The following is a 21,084-nucleotide window of genomic DNA, read 5'->3' on the forward strand; positions in this document are numbered from 1 at the left end:
GTGGCCCTCCTTCCTGCCCGTGATTGTTTTAACCTTGTGCTCTTTACCTTTGCCCATTTGTGTGCAGGTTTGGTTTCATTTTGGTGCTTTGCATATAAAAGATGAGGAGGCCAGGACTTGAAATGGCATTTCTTAGTGGCAGGGCCGGGCCTCATCAACAGCTACTGACCTTTGCAAATTGCTGCAAACCGCTGCTGTCTACCTGTTTTCACTGAGTGCTCAGGTCTGACACCATGGATCCTCATGCGGGGGCTCACAGATTTGGTAGAGAGGCACGGGGGGCCGACCGCTAGCCTGTCCGTGCTCCCTGTCCTGCTTCACGAGCGCCGGCTCAGTCTCTAGTTTGTCATGTTCAGAAAAGCTTGTGCTGCCTCTCAAAGTCACAGGAAATACCATTCCATTGGAAAATAATATACTATGCTTGATTTGTGAAATTTAATCAAAATAACTACCAGGAGTATTTTCGAAAGATAGTTAACCCCTTTTGTCTTTTCATTTGTAAAATGAGAGGGTTTATAGCTCTAAAATTCTACTTTTTGCTGATATAAAGAGCTGTTTGTGTAGTCTTTGTTGGAAATATAACTGGACTAGGCATCCACTTTGGACAAACAGAATTTTGAATTTAAGAATTTTTAATCTTATATACTTTTAAAGTTGTTTTGTTGAAATGCCAACCTAATGTGCATTCTATTTCATAATGGCTTTACTTTTTCATTTTATAGAATTAACACTGAATCCTCCGGAAGGAATTGTGGCAGGTAAGGTACTAAAGTTAACCTCTTTATAATCTACTTCTGACTGCCAACGTTGCCTTCAGAGTTAATTGTGGAATTTTTTTTTTCCTGCAGGCCCCATGAATGAAGAGAACTTTTTTGAGTGGGAGGCGCTGATCATGTAAGTTAGTTATATGTGTTTCTAGTTTTCAAGACTTTCTTGGACATTAGACCTTTGAATCCATTTAGCAGTGGGGCTGTGCTTAGAAATGTCCATTAGGAAAAAGGGTTTGTGCATCTCTTGAATTTAGCTCTTTTCTAGTCTGCTAGTCTGATACCAGATAAGAGCACAGATGTGTATCCTGAGAAATGAAAATGTTTCCTTAGAACCAGTAAAAGGTTTAGTCGATTTTATGTTTCTAGAGTTTTACAATAATAAGGGTTTTTTCTTTTTTTTTTATAGATTTTATTTATTTGACACAGAGAGAGCAGAAGCAAGGGGAGTGGCAGGGAGAGGGAGAAGCAGACTCCCCGCTGAGCAGGGAGCCCGATGTGGGGCTCCATCCCAGGGCCCCAGGATCATGACCTGAACCAGAGGCAGACACTTCACTGACTGAGCCCCCCAGGCGCCCCCCAGTAATAAGTTTTGAATGTTGTGTGGCTGTGCTGGGTTAGCCTCAGACAGTGTCGGTGGTTTTGACTTCAGGAAGTCCCTAAGAGCCCGCAGCTTTGAGGGAGGAATGGCCCCTCGGGGTGCGAGTGAGCCTCTGGCCCTACCCCCCTGTGTACCCGCACTTCCCTTTTCCTCTCATCCCCAAGGAGCTCGTCCTCTGCTGCTCTTTCCCTGTGCGCCTCATCTGGGCTTCCATCGTCCCTGACCCCAGGACGTGGCTTAGTTCTGAGGCCAGCAGTGTGGTTCCTGGCCCTGTTGTAGAAAGATCATGAGTGGACTTCCTATTTCACTTAGTGATGTTACTTAGAAAGGGTCACAAATGGACCTCCGATTCTTTTTTTTTTTTTAAGATTTTATTTATTTATTTGACACAGAGAGAGAGATAGAGCACAAGCAGGGTGAGCAGCAGGCAGAGGGAGAGGGAGAAGCAGGCTCTCCGCTGAGCAGGGAGCCCGACGTGGGACTCGATCCCAGGACTCTGGGATCATGACCTGAGCCGAAGGCAGCTGCTTAATCGACTGAGCCACCCAGGTGTCCAGGACCCCCGATTCTAGAGTGTTCTATAGCCCTATGACCCAGGCCCTTTGTTTGCCTTCCTCCCTCTTTGCATGTACAGTTTTTGGCCATTCTTAGACTTGCTGTGTTTTCAACAAAATGTGGTGAAGTAAAATTTATGAAGTTGAGACTGATCCTCAGTCTCTCCGTTTTCTTATTAGTAAAATGAGATGGTTCAGTCAGTTGGCAAGTGTTGGGGTTGGATTTCATTGGGTTGAGAAGTGCTCTGTGGAAAGGGCGGGGGCAAGTGTGCACTTCAGACATCATCACACCTTGTGAGTCTGCCCAGGGCCAACGTCACATTAGTTCTTCATGCTTTACAAACAGATTGCTGATGAATGTTGTCCGTGGAGGTTAGATTAATACGTGGAAACCGATGAGAAAGTGAGGGTTTTTTGATAAGCAAAATATTTTAAAAATCATCAATAAACACTATCCAAAGAAAATACAGCATGCGTGACATCTGATAATTTGTAATATTCTAATTCCTTGGGCCTGTGATGTCCATTGTTTTTCCTGTGTTTAAATGTTCCTGGCATGAGGATGTCTTTTCAATTTGTATTTCTTTCTTTTTTTTTTTTCTAAGATTTTATTTATTTATTTGACAGAGAGAGAGACACAGTGAGAGAGGGAACACAAGCAGGGGGAGTGGGAGAGGGAGAAGCAGGCTTCCCGCTGAGCAGGGAGCCCGACTTGGGGCTTGACCCCAGGACTCCGGGATCGTGACCTGAGGCGAAGGCAGACGCTTAACGACTGAGCCACCCAGGCGCCCCTCAACTTTGTATTTCTGTCTCATCAGCTATTGTGTCTTTTGTCCCCTAAGGCAGTTACAGTGGGGTGGTGAGTCTCCTGCTCAGAAGTGTCCTACATCTAATGGAACATGGCATTGTCCACTGTGTCAGCCGTAGATCCTTTTATTTTTAAGGAAACAGGAGATTATATCGTGTGAACTTAATTCGTAACCCTCTTTTTCCGTTTACTGGATCCTGTGCGTTGTCTCTGTGTTAATGCAGGCATGTGGGCAGCAAGCCTGGTGGTAGGGTACGTGGGGTATTGGGAGGCTTGAGTGCAGAGGTTAGTGGGCCCCTGGCAGGTCTTCTAGCTTGCGGGATATTGGCTTGTGCCCATCAGCAGACATGTGAGCCCTCCAGTATGGTTTCTAAAAAAGCGTTGGGGTAGCTAAACCTGTTAGGGTAACTATTACTAATTTTAGATAAACACTATAAAATTAAAGCAATATTTTGAAAACACATAGTAGCAATCAGATGCAAAGGCAACAATAGCAGAAAACAACAAGTAGGACGTCAAACTGAAAAGCTTCCGCTTAGCACAGGAAACCATTGACAGAATAAAAAGGTCACCTACAGGATGGGAGAAAATATTTGCAATTCCAGATCTCTGATATCTCCAGTATGTATACGGCACTCGCAGAACTCAACAGCAAAGAAATAATCTGATTAAACAACGGGCAGAGGATCTGAATAGACACTTTTCTAAAGAAGACATCCAGGTGGCCAACAGGTACATAGAAAGGCGCTCACCATCACTCATCATCGGGGGAATGCACATCAGAACCACAGTGAAACATCACCTCACACCAGTCAGCGTGGATGTTACACAAAAAGACAAGAAACGACAGATGTTGGCGGGGATGCAGAGAAAGGGGAACCCTCCTCCTACACCGTTGGTGGGAATGCGAGCTGGTGCAGCCGCTCTGGAGAACAGTATGGATCCTCAGAAAGTTAAAAATAGAGCTACCCTACGACCCAGCAATAGCTCTTCTGGGTATTTACCCAAAGAAAATGAAAACACTGATTCAAAGAGTTGTCTGCACCCCCGTGTTCACTTGCAGCATCATTTACAACAGCCAAGACCTGGAAGCAGCCTGAGTTGCTCTCCAGCAATGGATGAATGGATAAAACAGATCGGATGTGTATACACAGGTACACACACACACACACACACACACAGGTGATACCCATAAAAAAGTGAAATCTTGCCGTTTGTGAAAACGTGGATGGACCTTGAGGATATTATGCTAAATGAAATAAGTCAGAGAAAGATAAATACTGTACGATCTCACTTATAGGTAGAATCTAAAAAACCAAAAACCCCCCAAACTTATACAGAGAACAGATTGGTGCCAGAGGTGCTGGGGGGGTTGGTGAAATGGGCGAAGGAGGGCGAAAAGGTATAACCTTGCAGTTACCAAATCTGTCCCAGGGGTGTAAGGGACAGCATGGCGACCAGGGTCGGTGACATTGTCGTAGGTATTTGAAAGTCCTCAAGAAGTAAGTCTTGCAAGTTCTCATCACAAGAAGAAAGAGTTTGTAACTTTGTCCGGTGACGGATGTTCACCAGGTTGACTGTGGCGATCAGTCTGTAGTGTCTCCGGGTAGTGACTCCTCACGCTGTGCTCCTGAGACACAGAATGTCCCATGTCGGTGTGTCGGTTACGCCTCAGCTTAAAGTAAAAACGAGAGCCTTTCCAGGTTTCTTCAGCGCTTTTACATTTGAATAAGGCTTTTGCGTTAGTATGGAATTCCCCTGCTTCAGGCTTTGGTGAGCCTGTGGGTCTTGGTCCTGTTCCAGACCCTTTTACAAACAAGAGGCCGTTTACAAATGTACTTAAAACATCTATTAAGGAATTAGCTGTCCTCCCATTGATTGGTCTCACGCTGCTATTTTGGCAGACAGCTGGCCGAGTTTCACTCCTTAGTGATAGGTTTTCTTTTCTCTCTTATTCTTTGATTGTCTCCAGAGTTTTTCCCGTGCCCCAGTGTTTCTGAAACCATGCTTGCCCCATTTTCTGGGAGGCAGGGTGCCTCTGGGTTGGTAGCTCTGCTCACCCGCGGGGCCTCCGTTCCCCTCGGCTGTGCAGTGAGGAAAACAGCTTTCCAGGTGCTCAAGCTACAGGTACGAGGATACAGGTGTATCATAGGTGACCCCTGATGTCCCCCTGAGAGAACGAGGTGGAGGATGTATGATGGGAACGCAGCAAATTAACAGGAGGGGAACGAAAGAATAAAATTGCCACAACCTCTTCTCTGATGAAAAGTAGAAGGCAGCTCTGGGACACCTGGCTGGCTCCGTCAGAAGAGCGTGCCACTCCTGATCTTGGGGTTGTGAGTTCAAGCCCTACGTGGGTGTAGAGACTCAAATAAAACCTTAAAAAAATAGTTTAAAAAAAAAAAAGGTAGAAGGTAACTCTGCTGGCCATCGGCTGAGCATATGGTGGAGTTTGAGCCTGTGGCCAGGAAGAGGGCTGGGGCTTCCTATCAGACGAGATGTAGGGCTCGAGGGCTGGGTGGCTGGCATGGCTTCGTGCTCTCGGACCGGCCACTCTTCACTTGTCTGGATCAAAACAAAGAGGCCCGTCATCCTTTCAGACAGGCGGCATCACGTTCTGCCTCTTCCAGGTCCGGAGTCTCTGGCCTGTGCGACCTTGTTGCCCTGGGCTGTCCGAGGTCCTTGACTGCCCAGGGTGGGTGTGCTCCTCAGGTGGAGCCTTCAGTGAGGACAGGAGGAGCCCGTGGTGCAGGCCGGCTGTTTGTCCTCTGTGGCTAGGAAAGGTGCGAAGGCCTCTGGGATCTTGCTGCCCTGTTCTGTCCTTCCCCAGTGTACCTGGAGCAGCTGGTGTGAATGATCTGCGTGCCTGAGCCACAGCCTGGCCACTGTCCCCTCCAGACCAGAGGCTCTGGTAAAATGAGAAGGACCTCCTACTCCCTCCAAGTGGTTGGGGACCCTTCGCTGGCGCCCCCCACATGTCACGGCCATGGGTGTGAGGACCCCCAGGCGGTGCTCCTCTGTCTGTGCTCTGCCTAGGGGGCTGGGCGCAGAGGTCAGGGTCGCGGCAGCCACCCTCTACGCCAGGCCTGCTCATTTGCAGAAGACCATCTGGCGTGTCTCTTGTCCGTGGCGTGCATCCTCACAGAAGCCTGTGGCACTGAGGTGGCCGTCCCCATCTGTGCGTGGGCTCCCTGACCCTGCAGCTGCGGCCTGGGGCTTGGTCAGCGGCCCTGTGTGAGGAGGTTTCCTGCAACGCTCATTGCAATAATTAAAGAATGGAAACATCATTGTCCAAGGTAATGCATGGAACACACGTGCTGTCCACCGTTGGGTGGCATGCAGCACGGAAACAGTTCAGGTGGGAGCTGCGTGCTGGTGTAGAAAGGTATCCAGTGTGTCACTGGGTGGAAGAAGCCAACTGGGGAACGGTGGGCCTAGACCAGTGTTGTCACTGGGATGATTTTGTTGCCCCCCCCCCCCCCCGGGTGGTGTCTGGAGACATTTCTTGTTGTTACAGCTGGGGAGCCAGCATCTGGGGGGAGGCTGCTGACCGCCTCACGGCCTGGACAGCCCCTTACAGCAGCCCAGCCAGGCCTGTTGGGCTTGGGAGTCAGTGCTGAGGCTGGCAAACAAGTTTCATCTGTGTTCAGTGTGTAAGTCAGAGGTTTTAGTAAATTCGTAGAGCTTTGAATCCATCCCCACAGCACTTTCACAACATTTCCGAAAAGGCCTTCGTGACTCTTGTCAGTCCACATTCCCACCCTCAGCCCGAGGCAGCCTCTCTTCTACTTTTTGACTCTCTAGATTTGCCTTTTCTGGACTTTTCCTGCAGATGGAATTATAAAATTGCCAGTCTTGTGTGTCTGGCTTCTTTCACTCCTCAGAATGCATTTGTGATTCCTTCACTTGCTGTGTGTGTCACGCCTTCCTCTTTCCCACCGAACTGGGTCCCCTGGGGCGACGGGCTGCACCTGCCGTCTGCGCTCACCTCCGCGTGAGGGGCTCACCGCGTGGGGGGCGCTGGGCTGTTACGACACACGGCGCACACAGTCTGTGTGGGTCTTTGTCATCATTGCATTTCTGCGCATTGCTGGATCCGTAGGACTGGAGTTGCTGTTACACGGAGTAAATTCATGTTTAATGTCTTTAGAAACTGCCACACTGCTTTCCCAAGTAGCTTACCGTTCTACCTTCCCGCCAGCACGGATGAGAGTTCTCATTTCTGCACTCCCTCGCCCACGCTTGATGTGTGGTCATAGCTGCCCCGTGGGTGTGTGGAGGCATCTCACTGTGGACTTGATTTGAGTTTTCCTGATGACTAATGGTGGTGACTGTCTTTTTATGGATTTGTTAGCCATCCATGTAGCTTTGGTGAACTTGAGAACTTTTGCCCATTTTTTAATTGGATTATCTTACTGAGTCATAAGAGTTCTTCATATATTTTGGATACAAGTCCTTTATCAGATATGTGATTTTCAGATGCTTTCTTGCAATCTGTGGCTTTCCTTTTTAATTTTCTTAATGGCGTCTTTTAAAGCTCAGAGGTTTTTAATTTTGATGAGGCGCAGTTTAGCAGTTTTTTTCTTTTATGGATCATGCTTTTGGTGTCATACCAACCCAAGGTTACAAAGGCTTTCTTTTATGTTTTATATCTGTAGTTCTTACTCCTGCATTTTTGATCCATTTTGGGTTAATTTTGGCTATGGCATTCGGTAGGGGTCCAGCTGCATTCATTGGCATGGGGTTGTCCAGTTGCCTTGGCAGCTTTGTCAGAAATCAACGGACCACACACGTAGGGGTTTCTGTTTGGCTCTGAATTAGGTTCCATTGACCTGGGCCTGTCCCCCTTCCGCCGCACACAGTCTTGGTTCCACAGCTTTAGAGGAAGTTTTGGAATTGGAAAGCATGAGTCCTCTCGTTTTGTTCTCCTTTCTCAAGATTGTTTTGCCCCTTCCTGGGTCTCTGCATTTCCATCTGAGTTTTAGGATCAGCGTGCCAAGTGTCTGCAGAAAAGCCAGCAGGCGTTTCCACGGGGATGGCGTGGAGTCTCCGGTCAGTTTGAGGACTGTTGCCGTCCCCCCAGTCTGGAGGGCTCTCACGCGGGCACGTGGCCTGTCTCTCCACTCGTTAGGTCTGTTCAAATTCCTGTCAGCAGTGCCATGATCCATTTTTAATTTGAAAACATCCAGTTTTGTGGATGAAGGTATGTGAGTTTATGAGCATAGAGATGAGCTTGGAGAGTAATGAGGCTTCCCTGTGTCAGCCTTGGGAAGGCGATTCCGGAGGGGGCGGGCAGGGGAGCATTTTGTTTTTAGTTTATATACCTCCTGTATTTGAATATTTTCCAACACATAATTTTCTAGTTAAAGTCAGTTTATGTTGTAAAAAAGTTGTTTGTCAGAACTGACTATGAAGAAATTGGAATGAGAGACTTATTTAGTACATGTTAAATATAGATCAAATACATTTGGTTTAAAGTTTTCAGAGATATCTATATCACAAAAATCCCCACATTAGAGTATGCCTGCAGCCTCCTTTTGGACAGATTCAATCTGAGAAAATTATACGGAAGAACACCTGTGTTCGCTACTGCCATGCTCTCCCGAAGCGGAGCGCCTGCCCGCCTCCTCCCATGGTTCTCGGCCTTGGTTCTGGACAGTAGGACGATCAGGGTGCACAGAGCACAACAAAGGAAGAAACGTGCAACAGAACAGCTGTCCGGGTCCATCCCCAGAGACCCTGCCCTGGGGCTGGCTCTGTCCTGCTGAGCACGCGTGCTCCTTGCCCTGGGTGCTCCCCTCAGTCCCCGCACCCTGGAGCCCCTGCTGTCTTTCCTGCCAGGCTGCGGGTTCCTGCGGCCCGGAGAGCAGCCTGGGCCCTCAGGCAGCTGCTGGTGCTCCTTCCGTCCTGGCATGGGGTGAAGCCCAGCGGCTGGAGGGATTGAAGGCCAGGAGCTCATGGCAGAGCTGACGCGCTCAGCCTTCCAGGGCAGCCCAGCACAGGGGGCTGTGTGGGCAGCCACCTGCATGGGTGAGCTGGGGCGCTCAGCTGTGGAGCAGCGATTGCGGGAGGGAGGGGACGCCCGTGCCAGGGCCTGCAGGTGGAGGCTCTTTTCTGCTGCAGGTGGTCGTGACTTTGGAGAGTTCGTTCTCCCTTAGCAATCCAGTTCAAGTTGGAAGTACTAACGAATGGTTTACAGTCTGCAGGACTTAAAACCTTGTCGTATGTATGTTTGAGACGTTTTGTCCATGTGCTGTGACAGACTTGCAGCCGGAGTGACGTGCAGGCGGCGGGCGGGAACAGGCCTGGCGGGCAGATGGCTCACCCCCACGCAGACACACCCAGGGTGCACAGTAAGCACTGTGGTCTCCCTGCGGCCTCCGGTATGCAGGCCTGGAGGCTTCTTCTGTTGTGTAGACGCAGTTTTAGAAGGGAGAAGCAAGGAAGAACAGTTTCTCACTTGAATTTAGTGTTGAAAGACTAAACGAGCATTTCTCCAGGTTTCAGGGACTCTGCATGTGAGCGAGTGTTTTTGGTGGTGCATGATTGCAGGCGCCCCGCAGCTCTGGGCACAGGGTGAGCTAGGCAGTGGACCTTCTCGAAGGGAGAGCATGGCCTGTCGGTGGCCAGCCTCAGACCGTGGGTGCTGTCCTCTCAGTGTCTGCTCAGCCTGTCACTCACCTGCAGCCAGCCAGCGGGAGTGAGCGGCTTGAAAGGTGGTTTCCTTTCCAGAGTAGAGCATGCTGTGACGTTTCCCTCAGATACTTGTCTCAGGGAGTGAGAGTACTACCTCAGAGCTCTGGAATATTGTAGACCGTTATTTTAAGGAATAGATGGACAGTAATTTGCTGGCTTTGAAGATTTTCTGTTTGTTTTAGATAAATTTGTTTCCTGTCTTCTTCTTGTACTTTATTTTACCTGAGGAGTTTTGAGATGAGGCCTTTTAGTGAGAGAGAAGTGAGGCAGTCTGGAGTGTGGCACCGAAGTTCGTCCAAAAATAACACTAATTCTCTTTCTCGGTCTCGGTTCAGGAGTTGACACGAAAGCATTTTACAGAGTCAGCAGGCTGCACGCATGGGCCCCCTGTGTGCTTGTCCTGAGCAGCAGGGCGTCCTGGAGGAGAAGGAAACCCTCGTTTCAAACCAGTAGCGAACTAGGGCATTTGAAAACAGCTTTGATATTTAAGATGTGGGAGCACTTTAGGAAATGTTTGATCATGCTTCTGAGGCTATGGAAGACCAGTGGGTTTTTTTTTTTTTTTTAATGTTAAAGAAAGCCTTATTATGAGAAACAAAGAACTGTTATCAGAGTGTTGAGCAAATACCATTTGGCTCATTCCAAAACACTACCCAGACTTTTTTTTTCTCTTCTAACTCTGACGTGCCAGAAATTCGGAGGCATTGGCAAGCATTCCTGACATACGACAGTGTTGCTTTCAGAGGCCCGAGTTTGCCCAGCCTTCCGAGTGGGCAGTTTGAACCGTGCTGTACCCCTCACTCCTGTAACCAGACCGCCTTAGCACCTCGCTGCGCCCTGTGATCGCTGGCCTTCGCAGCTTTGCTAACAGTGGTGGGGAAGCGGTACTCGCAGACACCCTTCATCAGGGGGCCAGTGGACGACTAACGGGGCAGCATTTATCATCTGCCGGGAGCTCTTCTGCTGGAAGAGGCGTGGGATGATCATAAATCTCTCATTCTGGTCTGTGCTGGGTCTGCGCGTAGAGGAAGAGGCGTCCAGGACGGCCGTTGGGGAAGCGCAGAGCAGGCCTTGGACCGCCTCGCCCTGCAGCCCGCTGGGGGTGGTCGTGGTACTGGTTCTCTGCCCCGTCTGCAGCCCCTTGTGTGGGACGGACGCCCTGCCCGGCCCTTGTCCCTCTTCATGTGGCTTTCCCTGTCCTGGTTTCCTGCCAAGGCTCTGGGTGCTGTTGGGACGCTCACCCCTCCAACACAAAGTAGCTATTCACTGTGGTTTCCCCCCAGAGTAGCAAGGGCACAGTTTTGAAATCAAGGTCGGTCTTTTAAATAGAAAAAAAAAAAGGGCTCTCCAAAACACTTTTCCCTTTGTTCTCATTTTGACTCTTTCACTGCAGCCCAGCCCCCTTTCTCCCAGGATGCAGTCTTGGTGGAATCCACTGCGGGGCGCCATCGAAAGCCCTGAGCGGCTTCACCAAGTGATAGGAAAGCCCTCTGCTCAGTTTCCTTTTGAGTTTTTTGTCTTTTTTCTTTAATTACGGAGGTAAACACTGTTGATACTTTTTGCAAGTTTATATTATTTTGCTGAATCAAAGTAATTTATTGATTTGAAACAAATTTGTACTTTGAAAAAATGATTTTTAAAAAATGAGGGCTGTCTTGGAATAAATCTGTTCCAGCTCTCTTTTTCCTGTGCCTTATCTGGTTTTCATCTCGAAAGGTGGCGCGTCTGCCGTGTTGAGCGGCTCCTGCAGTGGCCTGGGCGGGTGTGTTTGTAGAGCTGCGAGAACTCGTCCTGCTAGCGAGGCCAGGCCCAGTGGGTCGCCTCTGCTCACGTGGACGCGGGTCGTGGCTGCCGCTGTCTGGTGTCTGTCGTTTGCCAAAGACTTACGTAGGGACGGCTCATCTGTAAGGGAGGGGTCTTTCTCTCTTGAGCTGGGGCTCTTCCTCTCTGCTGCCTTCCTGTCTCGTACGTGGGTCAGGATAGGGTTAATTTATACGTGTAGTGCTCACGTGTGACGGGACTTAGAAGGGGTTTAGTCCGTTTCTGCCCCTCCCCGTGTGACGAGGCCAGAAGCCCAGGCAGACAGGCACGCAGGTGCCTCGTGATGGTGCGCCAGGCGAGCAGGCGGGCTCTGATGCGCGTGTGCACGCCTGGCCTTGCGCGGGAGCCCGAGTCAGTGGTCGTGTGTATGCTCTTTATCTGTTTCTCTGAGGTTACCGAATCATTTCTTAGGCACACTTAAAAATTTAAAATAGCCTTTGAAATAACTCTTAACCCTCATTCAATACAGCGGTGCTGTAACGTCTGCCTAATGTGTGTCTTTACCTTCAAGTAAAATGAGAGCATGCATACAGGAACCAAATCCCTTGGGTCTTACGATGTTGCTGTTAGTTCTTTCCTCGGATCCCATATTCTAGGTTGGCTGTGCTGCCCCTGAGTACCTTCATTAATGCAGACGCTGTGCCTGAAATGTTATATATTAACATTGAAATAAAGCTGTGTTTGTGCTTTAAACCAGATTGCAGTGGGACGCTGAGACATTACTTTCCCATTCAGAACAAGTACCAGTTTATCATTATTATTTACATAATCTTTCTGTGTGCGTTTGTGGAGCAGTAGAAATTTCCTAGCTGCTTACAACAGTGTGGTGGACATTGAAAAACCCACTTGAACGTCTCTGTACTTTCTGTCTCCTAGGGGCCCAGAAGATACCTGCTTTGAGTTTGGGGTCTTTCCTGCCATCCTGAGCTTCCCATTGGATTACCCATTAAGTCCCCCAAAGATGAGATTTACCTGCGAGATGTTTCATCCCAACAGTAAGTGCTGTGGGGTGTGGTTCCGACAGCGAGGCGTGGGACTGTGTGGGTCGGACAGGTACTGTCAGCGATGTAGAGCCCGGAGGGTGTTACCTGGGTGTTGATCTGCAGCCACTTGGCCGTGATGGTGTTGACATCAGTTGAACGACAGTGCGACGTAGATGAAGGAAAATGCGGACCTGACGCTGGACGCCATCTGACCTGTCCGCTTCCGCCTCCAGCGGGTCGGTCAGAAGACGCAAGTGTGGCTGTGTGCAGAGGGGGATGCCAGCCCCCGGCCCCGGGTGGTTGCTAACAGTGGGGACCGGTCAGAGCAATCTAGGTTTTTGGCGACAGAGAATCGGTCAGCTGAACTGCAGTAGACCATATGTTAGAGTTCGATATAGATATTTTACATGATCTACGGTAATATTTGATAATATAGAATGATAGTTCTGGATTCGATGAGAAAAGCAGGTTATGTTTAATCATGGTTGTTACATTTTTTTGGAAAAAAATTCACATGTAAATATATATAACTGGAAATGTAGCACAAAAATGTTGAAAGTGATTCTCTTTCAATAATGGGATCTTTTTTTGTTTTTATAAATCTTTTTTCTAAAATAAACATGTATTTTAAAGAGGGGGAAATGACATCATTAAATAAATTTATTGGACTTAAGTTGGAAAAGTGTCTGGTAGTAGGCATTGGGAATTCCTGAATGGCTATGGTTTTTATTTCTACCTTTTATAAGAGGGGATTATAGATAAGACAATTAGTAAGAAAATATGTTGTATCTTTAATGATCATATTTAGGATAATGTTCCTTTTTAAAAAAATTTTTTTTAAAGATTTTACTTATTTATTCATTTGACAGAAAAAAGAGAGAGAGAACGAGCAGGGGGAGCAGAGGGAGAGGGAGAAGCAGGCTTCCTGCCAAGCAGGAAGCCTGATGCGGGCTCCATCCCAGGACCCTGGAATCATGAACCAGCTGATCCACCCAGGTGCCCCTAGGATAAAGTTCCTTTTTATAAATGATGATTGCCACTAAAATCATGATCTTAATAGTTATAGAGAAGAAAAGCAAGTAAGATACACTGTTTTGTAGAAATGAAATATTCTCTTATTTGAGTCGGATTCCTGTAAGGGAGGGGTCTTTCTCTCTTGAGCTGGGGCTCTTCCTCTCTGCTGCCTTCGTGTCTCGTATGTATGCTTTTCTGCATATAAAATAGCTCAAGGCTAATTTAATCCATGAGAGCATTTACAGAACTTTCTGAGCCTTTGACACCCCTTGGCTTACAAATGAACCCACCTCGCAGTTCTCCCCTAGCCTGCACCTGTCTGAGCACCTCCACAAGGGGGATGCCTACCCAGACCCCTGCCCCCGCCAAGAAGGGTCTCAGGATTACCCGCCTGTTACATTCTGTCCAAACCCTCATTTGGAATTTCTCATGTCCCACTGATGTTAACATGTGGGTAGTTAGCTCCCTCCTCAGAGAGACCATTTTGAATTTTTCTCATCTCACACTGATGCAGTTCTGTGTGCACAGTAGGTGCTCAGAAACCCTCCTCCTTTTGAGAAGGCTGGCCATGAGGTGCCGTGGTCAAGGTTGGGCAGTGCATGTGTATGGGAGTCCATCATATTGCTGTTGACTTTGGCATGTGTTTAGGATTTTCTGTCATGCAGAGTTTAAAAATATGGTGCATAGAGTTGATTCAAGAAGTCAACAGTTTCGGGCGCCTGGGTGGCTCAGATGGTTAAGTGTCTGCCTTCGGCTCAGGTCATGATCCCAGGGTCCTGGGATCGAGTCCCGCATCGGGCTCCCTGCTCTTTGGGAGGCTGCTTCTCCCTCTGCCTCTCTCTCTCTCTGTCGCTCATGAATAAATAAATAAAAATCTTAAAAAAAAAAAAAAAGTCAACAGTTTCAAATTCATTGACTGTAAAATGCAACAGTAAAGAGGATTGTGGGCAGTTATGAAACAGTGAGGTTGTATCGAAGATGAGCATGTTCTTGAGAAGAGCACCTGGGACGTGGTGTCAGAGACCGATGTGGCCGCCAACAGATGATTTGATCATATACCCACGATAGTCTGGTGTCCAGATAGTTAATACAAGTAGCTTTTAAATTTGGCCTTAGTGTAAGTGGATATGTGTTATTTTTATTTTCTAAAAATTATTTTTGAGGTTTACCAAATCGGTCAGTCCATAAATACTTTAAAAGAGTAATTCAGCACATGTGCTGAGACTTGCTGGGATACAGGAGTGAAAAGATAATAAAAGGCAGGGGCCTCGACCATCACGAGCTCCCTGTCTGAGGGCAGGGGTAGACACGGATGGAAAAATACGGATAAATATCAAGTCACACTGGGAGGCCAGGGAGGGCGCACTGTGGAGGTGGTGGTTGAGCTCACCGTCTGCAGGGAGAGCAGTAGGAGTTACCCAGTGATCTGTGGGAGGTCAGGAGGGTCTTGCACATGCGAAGGCCCCGTGTAGGAAGCAAAGGGGCCAGACCAGTTCAGGTTGGTCAGTAAGAAGGAATATTTGCGCCAGGAGCAGTGGAGATCCACTGAGCGAATCAGAGTGAGGGAGGGAGTAGCGTGGCCAGCATGGTCTTTGAAGGGTTCCTGGCTGTGGGACAGATTGCAGGGCTGGGACACCAGCGTGGTGGCCTGGGGAATGAGAGACCAGCAGTGTGGAACCAAGCCTGGGCATTGACAAGGGAGGGATGGGGGCGGGGAGGGATTAGAGGGAGGCTTGGGGTGGGAAACTGAGGCACCCCATGAGAGAGGAGGGGGCGGGGACATAGCTGCTTCTCTGTGTTTCTGGGTGTGCCCGGTCACCATGTGGGGTGCCACTGGAGTCGGAGACCTCATGGCAGAGAGACTGCCCAGCGCTGTGGGCGCCCAGGCCCTGTGCGGGGCCCTGCGGACAGGCATCCTGATGTCGACGGCAGATTTGCACACGCTTTCCCTCTGTGGGAGGTTGCACAGGTTCTGGGTGGTCAGAGCAGAGACCGCTGGGATAGGGGTGGTCAGAAGAACAAGGAACGATCTATCAAAGGGAGGTCCTTAGAGCCGCTCAGGTTTCTCAGTGGTCAGGGGGTTCTGAGCTCACGAGCGAAAGGGACTTACATAAATTTATTCTGAATGGTCTGTTTTCTATTATTATAAGTTACCGGCCTTACAGTTTTATAGTTGAGTCTATCCTGGGTATACGCTGAACCACCCGAGAATCTACCGTGTGTAAAAGAGAGACGTGACAGACGCCCACAGTGTCCTCGATAGCGTTGGTCACACACTATGAATAGAAACGCCTTTTTCTTTACCCAGACCACAGGCGTCTGGTTCCTGGTGCTGTGTGGTGGGGGTGGTGTAGATTGGACACAGCTGACCCCCAGAGGCACAGATGACCGTCGTCTGTCTTCGTTAGAGTGAGTCCCCAGGAGAAGCCAGGGCACCTTCTTCCTTCGTGGTGTTTCAGTAATCCTGGTTGCCTTCAACCTGGCGCTGTGGATATAGATTTTTCACAGCCCAGTTCCAGGATTTCATGGTGGAATTAGGAACATCTCAGAAATCAGCTCTGAAAGTTATTGTGAGTAATCCTAGTTACAAGAGTTACTTGGCTGAAATATTTCACTGCCAGGTAACCTTTCATGTATTTAGTGCTTTTAGATGTAGTACTAAAAAAGAAAAAATCCCTGTGAAGGTGGAACCATTGGGGGTGCCTGGGACCAACCAGATGGGCCTAGAGCCCGGTCGGGGAGCGAGGGGTCCACCTGGCCGTGTGGACCTGAGCGTGGCGCTTGGGGCTTGGGCTCTGCTCCAGCCCCGTGAACAGCTGACTTTCCATGTCTGCACTGCTCACCCTCTTCCCGCGGTGGGGCCCGGCCCCGTTCTCTCGGCTCACCTGCTGTGTTCTGACCCCTGCAGTCTACCCTGATGGCAGAGTCTGCATTTCCATCCTTCACGCTCCGGGCGACGACCCCATGGGCTACGAGAGCAGTGCCGAGAGGTGGAGCCCCGTGCAGAGCGTGGAGAAGATCCTGCTGTCGGTGGTGAGCATGCTGGCAGGTAATGCGGCCGTCCCGGCCCCGGAGGAAGGAGCCAGACAGCATGGGGGCTGCTTCTCTGTCCTCATGTAGTTTTGCCTTTATAAGTCATTTCGGTTTGCGATCTACATATGCTGTTTTCTGCCTTTCTGTTGAATTATTTGCATATGCTTTTCCAAGTGTAAGCACACTTTTCATACTTAGGAATTTTAAAGTTGACTTCGTGTTCTGTCTATTGTATGTTGAGCAGAATGAGCCGCGCTCCAGTCCTCAGGCATCGAGTTCGTGGAGTGGGTGTCTGCTCTGTCGCAGACGCTGGGTCCTGGGGTGTCAGGCTTGGTGTGTCCTAGACCCCATCTTTAAGGCCCGCTCTCTGAGGGGACTTTCCAAATCCACAGTGGCTGCCAGTCACTGATCCATCCCGACGGACACACACAGGGGCTGTTGGGCCCGGTCCCGGGACGGCACTGTCTTGGATGAGTTTAGAACGTGTAGGAGGTGACGAGCCACGGGGGAGGGAGAGGCATTCGGGGTGAGGCCGCTGGCTCTCGTGGGGGCACTGCCCGCGCCAGTTACGGCTCGAGCTCAGCTGGGGGCAGGGAGCCCGAGCCTCCCGGAATGCTAGCAGTGCCTTAGCAAGACTGTCCTTGCGGCAGGGTGTCTGTCGGGCAGCTGTCGCAGCGGCCTGGGGAAAGAGGGCTTCCAGGAGGCCAGGGACGGCTGCGGGGCCACGGGGACGGGTCGTTGGGAGACTGAGGCCTGCTGATGTGCACGGTGACCCCTGTGTTTCTGACCTCAGCGCCGGGGTAGAGGGCTGCCGTCTCTGGGGACAGGACTCTGGAGGGGCCGGATTGAGAGAAGAGTCTGGCGTGGGAGTGTCTGTTCTTGGTGGTTGCTCAGCCGGGGCCAGCTGTGGAAGTGAGGCTGCGAGCTCGTGTCTGGATAAGATGGTGGGTGAGGGGCCGGACAAAGGGGATGAGAAAGGGCACGGGGGAAGGAGAGGGGTCCTCAAGGGAACGTAGGGAGGAATGACCTAGACAACCAGGAAGGAGAGAAACGGAGGAGAGTTGGAGGAGGGCCGAAAGTGCTGTGGGAGGCCTCCGTGGGCCCTTCGGGTACCGGGAAGGCAAGGATGTCCGTGCGCGTTTGACGGCGGAAGCACTCGCCTCTCCATTCACACGCTGAGGGAGTGCATCAAGTGAGCGGCGGTGGTCGGCTCTCTTCAGATGAAAACTGTAGATTGTATCGTGAGACACGGTTTTACTATAAATTTTTTTCTTAAAAAGTTTTATTTATTTTATTTTAGAGAGTGAGGAGACGCAGAGGGAGAGAGAGTCCCAAGCCGACTCTTTAAAGGTTTTAATGTAGGGGCGCCTGGGTGGCTCAGCCGGTTGACCATCCAACTCCTGATCTCATCTCAGGTCTTGATCTCAGAGTTGTGGGTTCCGAGCTGGGGTTGGGCTCCACTCTGGGTGTGGAGCTTGCTTTAAAAAAAAAAAAAAAAAAAAAAAAGGTTTAATGTATTCCTTACATGCTGTTCTCACAGAGTACATGCCCTCTGTTCTGAGCTACTTTTCTAGCTCGGCCACGGCCGGCTGCCCCACTCGGTGCCCTCCGGCCTGGCCTGCTTTAAGAGGCTGCAGCCCTTAGTCCTCTGTGAGCTGTCTGGGCCCTGGGGTTTCTGCTGTCATGGGTGCTCTCTGCAGTCGGACCTGCTCAGGAGTCCCCTGAGCACACACCCTCCTCGAGGCCTGCAGGACCCCAGTCCTCTGCCTCCTCTCCTGTTTCCCACTTAGTAGCGCTGAGTTTGAAACGATGCACGTGTGGATGTTCACGGTCTGTAGGCGCACTAGATGGTGTGCCCTCTGCACACCCAGTGCCCTGCATAAGGCCTCACGCACAGGATCTGCCAAGGAAGGGTTTGTTGAATAAATGGGAGGAAAGAAGTCATCTTGGTTGGAGAAACAGAGACGTGGTGGCCGCAGAGGGAAGCGAGGCTGGGGCATAAGGGAATGGCCAAGGTCCTGCTTGTGGCTGTGCTGGCCTCTTGGCTGTCTTTTCTGTTCTGATCCAGCGCTTCCCGGTGTTCTAGCTCCCTGCCCCGCGGGCCCTGCTCCCTCTGTGTGTGTGTGTGCCCTGATCTGTCTGGGGCACCTGCTGGGGTCAGGTGTGCCCCTGGGCCAGACATCCACCTCGCCTTGGCCTCTGGCAGGAGCTGGGTGGGCAGCTGGAGGGAAGAGTGGGGCCCAGGGTTTCCAGATAGAGAGAACGTCTTTGACACTCGGGAGGTAGGGATCACGAGGGTGGGTCTTCGTGCCGCATGCGCGTGTCCCTGACTTCACGCCGCCTCTCAGCCCTCCCTCTCTCAGTCTGCCCACGGAGAGCTGACTTCCTTCCCTAGCTTTTCACAGACTCCCGAGTCTTCCGTTTGTCTCTGGGACACAGCTCCAGAAAGGTGCACGGGAGTTTTAAGTGATATACGGAAGACCTCGCCAGAGCCCCTTTCACAGGGAGCGCGACTCCTTCTCTTCTCTTTCAGAGCCCAACGATGAGAGTGGCGCTAACGTGGATGCTTCCAAGATGTGGCGGGATGACCGGGAGCAGTTCTGCAGGGTGGCCAGGCAGCTGGCGCAGAAGTCCCTGGGGCTCTGAGGCCCGCCCTCCGCACACGCACACAGGCGCCCAGCTGCGGCCGGCGCTTCTCTGCTGAACGCGCGCTGACGGTGACACTCTGTGCTGGTACCAAAAAGGCGAGCTTGCAGAACCACAGCGTCTGTGTTTTTCCCTGCCTTTCCCGCTCCAGCAGGCTTCTCTTCTGAAATTATGATGTGTGTAGGATGATGGCAGTCGGATGCAGTTTTACCGTATGCCTGGCACGGCAGTTGGGGGAGATGGTGAGAGCCGTCCCCACCCCCTCTCCCGGCCGGAGCGCCTGCACACCGCGCAGCGGCTTCCCTTCTGTCGCGGTCGGTGGGGGGCGTGTGTGCCACACTCCAGGGGCCTCGAACCAGTGCTGCTCCTTCGAAGAAGCAGGGCCTCGCAGCCAGAGCAGAGGCTGGGCGGGACGGCTCTGTGGGCCCCAGGACAGGGACATACCTTTGTTTCCGTGCTTTCTAGTACTTCATATGTGTTTCCTTAGCATCTCGATACATCTTTTTTGTCTGTTGTGTATTGCAAACTATCACACTTAGAGATACTTTCAGGAAATAAATACTTTTTAAAAATACGGATTAATGAGAAACGGGGTGTGTGAAGAGGTTTTACTGCTGGTTGTAAAGACTGACACTTTCTTCCCGGTCATATTTAGCCAAGATTTACATTTGTGTCCTTGTTGACTTGCGCAATCACTGGGGCAGAGGGACATGCGGAGCCGTGTGAACACTGGGAGCGCTGAGCTTCTGTACGCGTGGCCACAGCAGGAACGTTAGCTACCGAGACAGAATTGTTCTTTGCAGCTTGGTGTTGGAAGGGAACGTTCACCCTTGTGAGCACAGAGCGCAGAGGCGTGCCTTATCCCCGACCTTGGGTGGCGCCCAAGGCAGCATGGCGCTGTGGGGGGCTGGGGGGCAGCGGCACTTAGTTGTGGTCTGTGATTTTGCTGCAGCCCCGGAGCTCGCCAGCCTGGGCGGCTCAGCAGCAAAGCACCAGGGCCTCCGTTATAGGCAATAACAGAGCTGTTCCATGTAGAATCAGATATTTGGCCTGTTTCAGACAGGTTAAATTTAAATAGGAATCTCTATTTTTGAAATAAGGGACTGTCTGTACGACATACAGTAGGTTATACTTTCCATTATCCTTTCCCCCCTTTCGGACGCAGGAGTCTGTCTTGCTGAAAGCAGACGCGTACTTTCTTTGTGTTGACAAGTGCTGGTGGAAAGGGCTCCGTCCATGCTGGGCTTCTGTAAGGAAACCAGACTCTTCCTCGGATCTCCTAGGGGAACCGTTTTAAACTTGACGTTCAGTACGAGAACTTGTGTTTGGAAGGGCATCAGGGAAGAGAGAGAGGTATTGTAGCCAAAAAGTATTTGCAGGCCTCTGCACCCAGAGGGAAGGAATGGTTTGTGGGGGGATGTGGCCTGGGGGTGGCCGCAGCAGAGGGGGGCTTCCATGAAATCTGGAGAAGGAAGAGAGGCAGTCTCTTTGCAGACAAAGTATTTTTATTCACTTGTATTTATTAAATGGAAACGAAGAATCTCATGTCCTTACTCTGTGGTGGAGTTTAATAACTATGTTAAAAATAAAGTTCTATATTTTCCCCCTAGTCTGGATTGTATTTTTCCTTGTTGAATTTTATGTAATCCTACAAAAACCCAAGGCTGGTTGCGTCCGGGGCCCGTGGCGCAGGCCCTGAACGAGGTGTCCCGCGGCAGGAGCCATTTGGAGCGAGCGCCACTTCACCCCGGGGCCCGCGTGTGCTTCAGAAAGCTGCGGTCTCCTCGCTCCCGTGCTCGGCCCACTGCGCCTCTGCCCAAGGGGCCCCCGTGGTCAGCAGCGCGCTGTGGCCGGCCTCTCCTTGGAGCGCGGCGCTTCCTGCCGCTGGAACACGGGCCGTGGGGAGAAGCCAGCGGGATGATGACGCCACACGGTTCTGCAGACACCAGAAGGTGGGTGACTCTGGCCCGACTCTGAAGCGACAGGCTATGGACCGGCCTTGGACGCTGGTTCTTCACCGTGAGCGTGAGGAGGCGCACCTGCCTGTTCGGTGACTTGTGACTGGCTTGCTTTGGTCCGGGTGCTTTCCTCTGAGCCACCTCACTGGAGATCCAAGGACGGGCCACACCCTGCGCGGGTCGAGGAGTCGGGGTCCTGCCAT

The 21,084-nt window shown here is 50.7% G+C and overlaps 1 protein-coding gene across 6 annotated transcripts in view; it reads left to right on the plus strand.

Moving 5' to 3' along the window:
- The window catches only part of UBE2G2 (ubiquitin conjugating enzyme E2 G2), a 41,963-nt gene extending 21,431 nt beyond the window's left edge, over positions 1 to 20,532 (plus strand). For 5 of the 6 annotated variants that reach the window (XM_035030046.1, XM_035030047.1, XM_035030051.1 and 2 more), the window contains 5 exons: positions 723 to 758; positions 849 to 894; positions 12,124 to 12,242; positions 16,153 to 16,277; positions 18,811 to 20,532. In XM_035030046.1, the coding sequence (XP_034885937.1) occupies positions 723 to 758; positions 849 to 894; positions 12,124 to 12,242; positions 16,153 to 16,277; positions 18,811 to 18,981 (497 nt within the window). In that variant the 3' untranslated portion in view covers positions 18,982 to 20,532. Of the gene's footprint in view, positions 1 to 722; positions 759 to 848; positions 895 to 12,123; positions 12,243 to 16,152; positions 16,294 to 18,810 lie in introns of all 6 variants that reach the window. The other variant, XM_035030048.1, reaches the window with a different exon arrangement.
- The last annotated feature ends 552 nt before the right edge of the window (positions 20,533 to 21,084 follow it).

Source organism: Mirounga leonina, unplaced genomic scaffold (assembly GCF_011800145.1).
Source record: "Mirounga leonina isolate KUSES-001 unplaced genomic scaffold, KU_Mleo_1.0 Mir_353, whole genome shotgun sequence".
NCBI classification, from domain to species: Eukaryota; Metazoa; Chordata; class Mammalia; order Carnivora; family Phocidae; genus Mirounga; species Mirounga leonina.